Consider the following 7,502-nt stretch of genomic DNA (forward strand, 5'->3'; position numbering starts at 1 on the left):
CCCTGTCACCCCTGCCCCCAGGTAGCCAGAGAGAGGTCACAGCCCCTGGCCCGGCACCGCAGGAGGTTGGTCGCTGCCACCCACACCCAGTTCCCAGTCCCAGCCCAAGTCTGGCCCCGGATCAGGCAATCAGGGCCTGGGGCTGTTGGCCACTGTCTGCGGGGTGATCAGCAGGGTGATCAGGCCCTTGCTCGTAATTGCCTTGGCCTGGTCCAACATCCCGCTGTGGTCCTGCTGCTCCAACATCCCGCTGTGGTCCCGCTGTTGTTGAGGCCCATTGGGGCCGGCAGCGCCTCCATTGCTGCCCACTGCCAACCCCTACCATGTTCTGCGCAGGCCCCCTGGTGGTCAGTGCACGTCATAGCAAGTGGTCAAACTCCAGGTAGAACTCCCAGTTGAGGGGACAATTTGCATATTGGGATTTTATTATATAAGATCTTCACCCTTACACTGAAATTGCTCTTACTAAAATTACCAGTGACTTTGTAGTTATATTCAATGGGAATTTTTCAGACTTCATCTTCTTTGATCTACTTAGTTAAGAATAAAACCATATAAGTCACAGGTTAGGTATTTGATTTATATTGATTTGAAACATCTCTGCTTTCTATAAAATAATAGTTTTTAAAGTCATTAAAATTATAAATAAAATTACGTGCCACTCAACAAATTTGTTTTTGGTAAAATTAAATGTAAATCATTTGGCCGAGGCCTTTTAGTAAATCCTTTTGGTTTTATGATTATAGAAATAAGCCAAATATTGTGTGAAACTAAATGCCAGACCTGAGTCAAGATAAAAAAATTAGCCCTAGAGATTGATAAAGAGTCAGAAGTATAGCATGACAGGTAGGATTAAAGAAACAGGAGGCTCTGAAAAGCAGTTGTATTAGTTTCTTAGGGTTTCCATAAGGAAGTACCACAGACTGGGTTAAAACCACAGACATTTATTCTTTCACAGCTGTGGAGGCTCAAATGAAGGTGCTGGCGGGGCCACAATCCCGATGAAGCCTCCAGGGGATAACCTTTTATTGTTTCCCCAGCTTCCAGTATCTCTGGATGTTCTTTGTTTTATTGAAGCATAACTCTAATCTCTGTCCCCATCTTCACATGGCCATCTTCCCTTTGTGTCTTTTTGTAGTCAAATTTTCCTCTTTTTATAATGGTACCATCTTAACCTGATTACATTCAGAAAGACTCTTTCCAAATAAAGTCACATTAGCAGGTACTGGAGATTAGGACTTATCTTTTTGGGATACACAATTCAACCCACACAAGATGTGAACCAAATGAAGTGGAGAGAGTTGAATTCTGAGAGGCTGCCAGAACAAGGAGTAAAACACCAAACTCTAAATTGACAAGACAGATTAATGATTAGTTGGTTAGGTAGATCATCAGGGTAAAAGGAGCATTTGTGAGTGTTAAAGGATATCATGAGAAACTGCTACATGAAATTCTTCATAATTCTATTTGAAATCTCAAGTAAATTTTAATAGATAATTTAGGTGTGCTAATTTTCTTTTATGAATAAGCTAGTGCAAAAGGCAGCTTACTATAATAGTTTGGGGTATAATTAAGAAAGATCAAGTTTTTCATTGTTTCGTGGATGAAAAAAAAATATTAAAGAATAGGAAATTGCTAATTTAATTTAACTGAATTAGAAATTTGGTTTATGTCTATGGACAATTTGACAAAATTTTATTTAAGTTGTGGCAGCGAAATTAGTCTGGTACATGCAGTTATATTAAATCAATTATTATAATACTTTTTTTTCTTATTTCTTGTTATTAATGGGCCCAAAATAGACACTGCAGATACTAAATAAAATGTCAGAAACTTGAGTATAAAATATACATGCAACATTTTACAGATGCAATTGCAAGGAACACTAGACACAAAGAGGATGATAAATAACCTAGTTTTCAAACTGTATCAGATATGATTAAAACCTATGTCAATTCAATTGTAAATGACTATTTGAAATATATAATGCAATGGAGTAGAATAGACAAAAATTAGAGCAGAAGAAGTTGAGATAAAAGACAAGCAGTCAGGGGGAGGGCAATGAGGGGATAAGGACACATATGTAATACCTTAATCAATAAAGAAAGGGAAAAAGGAAGATAAGCAATCAGAATTTTTGGAAATAATGGTTCCTTCAATCTAATCATTTTCCTCCAATGATACTGAACAAATATTCACTGATTCCTTCCAAGAGACAGAGGGTGTTTTAGGGGTGGGTCAAAAAATGTGGAAAGTCCTCATTTATTTGGCTAAGATGACCTAGCTACAGTTATGACTAATGTGTATCAAATAAAGGGACTTATTCAATGATACTTTTATATTTCCTAGAGGCAATACAGCATTAACATTTTTTAAACCCTCAGCTTAGGATATGTTTATTGATTTTTTTTTGGGGGTGGGGAGAGAGAGAGAGAGAGAGAGAGAGAGAGAGAGAGAGAGAGAGAGAGAGACATCGATGTAAGAGAGAAACATTGATTGGTTGCCACCCAAATGCGCCCCCCCTGACTGGGGATCGAATCCATACCTAGCTAGATATGTGCCTTCACCAGAAATTAAACCTTCCATCATTTTGGTGTACAGTACAATGCTCTAACCAACTGTGCCACCATTTAAAAAATATTTTCAGATTAATGAAGTCATAATGATTGTTTAAATATGCTTATTACCTTTTTTCTTTTTATTATACTATATTTTTAAAGTCTATTTTCTCCTTTTGAACTTTCTTTAGACTAAAAGAATATGGTTTTGCACATCTTTTGACCAATGTCCATCTTTCTAGTAAAATTTTTGTCACATATAAGTTAAAGTTTTATTTATACTCCAAATAGAATATAGTGCCATTTACAGTTTGCTAAATGGGGTTTCTGTTTTTCAAAGCTTCAACTAAAATTTTTTATTTTCATTGGGAAATTCATTTCTATGTGGTTATTAAGCAGAATATGTAGTGATTACATTAAAATACATTATTTTTTCACTTGATGTATCTTTAGACTCAACATTATTTATTTGGAAAACTTTGAAATTTTTTTCTGAAACAGTTGAAAACAAAAATATCTAGCATGGCATACCATATATATATACATAAAACACAATGGAGTAGAAGAATATATATATATAGTCTCTTATTAAAGACATAAGAAAGGCGTTTACAAGGATATGGTCCTCAGAACTAAATTTTTTCAAACAATATTAGCTTTCAAATCACAAAATCATACATTGATTGAATATTGTCAAATATCTATTAGTAGTTGTTTTCTCCAACAATTGAAAATAGCCTGCAGCGTTGTGAATTCTGCAATTTAACTGTCTTTGATAGTAGGATGAAAAGAAGAGAATTAAAAGTTCAAAAGTATCAACTTTAGTTATTAGACAGCAGCATTACTGGAGTTTACTTATGTTCCCATGATAGACAGATTCTTTTTCAACTTGATGTTTCAAAAGTAGATCTCTCACTTGTAGCCATTTCCCAGGAGTGTTTACCAAGTTAAAAAGTGCTGGGAATACCATAGATGGAACATTGTAGTGAGAATTGCCTGTGATGTCATAGACACTTGAGGGAAACTTCTAGAAGTGAAATTTAGTCACAGTAGAGACTAAATAAGAAAGATGCTTACTGAGTAAGGTGGGGTCCAACAAAGTGTAATGCAGAATTCAGTAATTTATAAATTACTTTTTTTTCTGCAAGAGCTCAACTGAATAACACTTAATGAAGGAAAGTAAAGGCTTAACTTAACCATTTGGTACATTGTGATTCCTGCTCTTAGTAAATTTGAAATTCAGCAGTTTTAAATATGGAAGGAAGTGATGAACCTGATCAGCCTATCTCAGCAGGGAGGCAAGAAATTCGAAAGAAAAGAAAACTGAGCCAACCAATGGTAGACAAATCCCAACAGACTGAAGTGTCAGAGATAAAGAAGCACTTGCCCATACCACAATCATGTGGCCCCAAAGCTAACCTTAATATTAGTAATATTCCTGGAAGCAAAGTCAACTATGAGTCTCTTAGATTATCTTCTCAGCTTCAGCAAACTTGGACAAAGAGAAAGCGTGTGCAAGATAAGGCTGATAAATCTTTGCAGACAGACATTCCTATTGAAGAGAAAAAGGAAACCGAGCCAGGTGATGCAACAGTGGTACCTAAAGAAAAGCCAGCTGCTGTTGGAGAAGCAGCTTCCGAGTTTCCAGAGAGTGTTCATGAAGTAGAACTTCCACCAAGCAAACACTCAGGTCAACTAAAATCAGAAAGATCTGAGCAAACCATTTGTACTGGAAACGCAGACAAAGAACAGAAGAGCTTGGGTGAATCAAAAATAGTTGGCAGGCCAAGTAGTTCTTTTTCAAAGTCAAAGGATGCTGTGCAGAAACGTAAATCCTCAGGGAAGATTTTAATTACTGAGCATCCTGCATTTCAACCCGCATCAAGTAGCAATGAGGAAATTAGGAAGAAAAGTATCAATAGATCTTCATTTAGTCAACAAATGAAAGAAGATACTCCAGTACTTTTAGATGAGCATGACGTGGCAGTTGAAGTACAGCCTCCCATGGTGGAAAAGATCTCTGCTGAAGTACAATCTCCACCAGCTGAGAAGACTACTGCAGAAGAGACCCCTGGTGAATTTCAACCTCCACCAGCTGAGGAGGCTTCTGCAGAAGAGGCCCCTGCTAAGGTAGAGCCTATCCCTGTTGAAGAGTCTATTTCAGAAGAACCTCCCTCTGAAGTTCAGCCTCCAATAGTTGAAGAGGCCCCAGGTGAAACTGAGCCTTCCCCAGTTGAAGAAGCTCCGACAGAGGAGGCCCCTGTTGAAATTCAGTCTTTACCAGCTGAGGAAATCCCTGCAGAAGTCCCTGCTAAACTAGTATCTAGTCCTGCTGAAGAGGCTCTTTTAGAAGAAGAGCCTTCTGCTGATGTTAAGCCTCCATTAACTAAAGAGGCTCCTACACAGGAGGCCACAGGATTTCAATCTCCACCACCTGTAGAGGCCCCTGCAGAAAAGGTTCCAGCTGAATTTCAGCGTCCATCAGGCGAGGAGGCTCCTACAGAGCAGACCACTGCAGGAGAGGCTCCTGTCAAAGTTGAGTCTCTACCAGCTGAGGAGGCCCCTGCAGAAGAGGCCCCTGTTGAAGTTCAAGCTCCACCAGCTAAAGAGGCCCCTGCAGAAGAGGCCCCAGTTGAAGTTCAAGCTCCACCAGCTGAGGAGGCCCCTGCAGAAGAGGCGCCAGTTGAAGTTCAAGCTCCACCAGCTAAGGAAGCTCCTGCAGAAGAGGCCCCAGTTGAAGTTCAAGCTCCACCAGCTAAGGAGGCCCCTGCAGAAGAGGCCCCAGTTGAAGTTCAAGCTCCACCAGCTGAGGAGGCCCCTGCAGAAGAGGCGCCAGTTGAAGTTCAAGCTCCACCAGCTAAGGAAGCTCCTGCAGAAGAGGCCCCAGTTGAAGTTCAAGCTCCACCAGCTAAGGAGGCCCCTGCAGAAGAGGCGCCAGTTGAAGTTCAAGCTCCACCAGCTGAGGAGGCCCCTGCAGAAGAGGCCCCAGTTGAAGTTCAAGCTCCACCAGCTGAGGAGGCCCCTGCAGAAGAGGCGCCAGTTGAAGTTCAAGCTCCACCAGCTGAGGAGGCCCCTGCAGAAGAGGCCCCAGTTGAAGTTCAAGCTCCTCCAGCTGAGGAGGCCCCTGCAGAAGAGGCTACACCTGAAGTTCAAGCTCCGCCAGCTGAAGAGACCCCTGCAGAAGAGGCTACACCTGAAGTTCAAGCTCCACCAGCTGAAGAGGCCCCTGCAGAAGAGGCCCCAGTTGAAGTTCAAGCTCCACCAGCTGAAGAGGCCCCTGCAGAAGAGGCTACACCTGAAGTTCAAGCTCCACCAGCTGAAGAGGCCCCTGCAGAAGAGGCCCCAGCTGAAGTTCAAGCTCCACCAGCTGAAGAGGCCCCTGCAGAAGAGGCCCCAGTTGAAGTTCAAGCTCCACCAGCTGAGGAGCCCCCTGCAAAAGAGGCTACACCTGAAGTTCAAGCTCCGCCAGCTGAGGAGGCCCCTGCAGAAGAGGCTACACCTGAAGTTCAAGCTCCACCAGCTGAGGAGCCCCCTGCAAAAGAGGCTACACCTGAAGTTCAAGCTCCGCCAGCTGAGGAGGCCCCTGCAGAAGAGGCTACACCTGAAGTTCAAGCTCCGCCATCTGAGGAGGCCCTTGAAGAAGAAGCTACACCTGAAGTTCAAGCTCCACCATCTGAGGAGGCCCTTGAAGAAGAGGCTACCCCTGAAGTTCAAGCTCCGCCATCTGAGGAGGCCCTTGAAGAAGAGGCCCCAGTTGAAGTTACAGCTGCAGCAGCTGATGAGGCCCCTGCAGAAAAGGTCCCTGTTGAACTTCAGCTTTCACCAACTGAAGAAACGACTTCAGAAATTGTCCCTGTTGACAAAAAACTTGCATCATCTGAAGAGGCCAATATTACACATATCTCTATAAAACACTCCGTTGATGAAGTTCAGCCTCCACCATCTAACACACCTCCTGCAGATGAGGCTCTGGTAGAGAATGTGTCTACTGAATATCAATCTTCCAAGACAATAGATGTTCCAGAATCAGTGACTGTAAAAGAGAATCCAAAATATGAAGGGCCTTTACCATTGGATACTGTTTCTGAATAGGTTTCTACTATTGAAATGAGTGTCAACCATATAGCACTAAAGGAGGGGCCTCTTCCACAGCTGTAGTGAAATCTTGATGAAGCTAGCTATCAGCGGCTAGGGGGTTCTGGAACTGCATACTTTACAACAGGGTAGTCATTGGGAAGTAGGTTTGTGAACAGGGAAATGAAAGGAAACCCCAAGATGTGGCCTGCAGGTTGGAAAATGAATAATAAAAACGAGTGGTTTAAAATTACTTGTTATTTTCATTCAATCCAGAATGTATAAAATACACCCGGTGTATGATTGAAATAATTACTTAAAATATCCTATTTAAACTAAACCCTGTTGACAAGGGTAAAGTATACAGCCATATATATTTTCTCTATCTGTAGCTTGTAGTGAAGAAGGCATTTTCTTTTCTTCAGTTCTCTTATCTACTTTAAATTCCTTGAGTTTGAGTCACATATTTACAGCTATGTGGTATTTTCTTTCTCCTTAGTATAATTCATCATATTATTTATTCTCTTTCCAGTTGATTCCTTCTGAGACAGACATTTCTATACTGTTTACACTCCTATCTTCTTGCATATCTTACATTTCAATGTCTGGATACAGAAATTTATTTATTTGGAAAAATCTTCATTTCAATCAAGATAACCATAGATGAAGTATTTAAAAAGCAGTATTAAGCATTAAGAAAAATATACTTAGATTGCCTTGAGACCATATTCTTATTTAGTTTTATCATCATTTCAGGTTATAATGTGATGAGACCTTTAGAATCTTGTCTTATATTTTTTTGCACTCTGATCTTGTGGCAAGAGAAACTTAGGATAAAATTGAATTACTATAGTATAAGCTATTGACATT

At 40.8% G+C, this 7,502-nt stretch overlaps 1 protein-coding gene across 1 annotated transcript; it reads left to right on the plus strand.

Annotated features, from left to right (window-relative positions):
• Positions 1 to 3,647: 3,647 nt before the first annotated feature.
• Positions 3,648 to 6,885, plus strand: FSCB (fibrous sheath CABYR binding protein). Its single transcript, XM_054722546.1, has one exon. It carries the CDS (start codon positions 3,813 to 3,815, stop codon positions 6,648 to 6,650), a length of 2,838 nt encoding a protein of 945 aa, XP_054578521.1. The 5' UTR covers positions 3,648 to 3,812; the 3' UTR covers positions 6,651 to 6,885.
• The last annotated feature ends 617 nt before the right edge of the window (positions 6,886 to 7,502 follow it).

The sequence above is a fragment of the Eptesicus fuscus genome, chromosome 2, assembly GCF_027574615.1.
Source record: "Eptesicus fuscus isolate TK198812 chromosome 2, DD_ASM_mEF_20220401, whole genome shotgun sequence".
NCBI classification, from domain to species: Eukaryota; Metazoa; Chordata; class Mammalia; order Chiroptera; family Vespertilionidae; genus Eptesicus; species Eptesicus fuscus.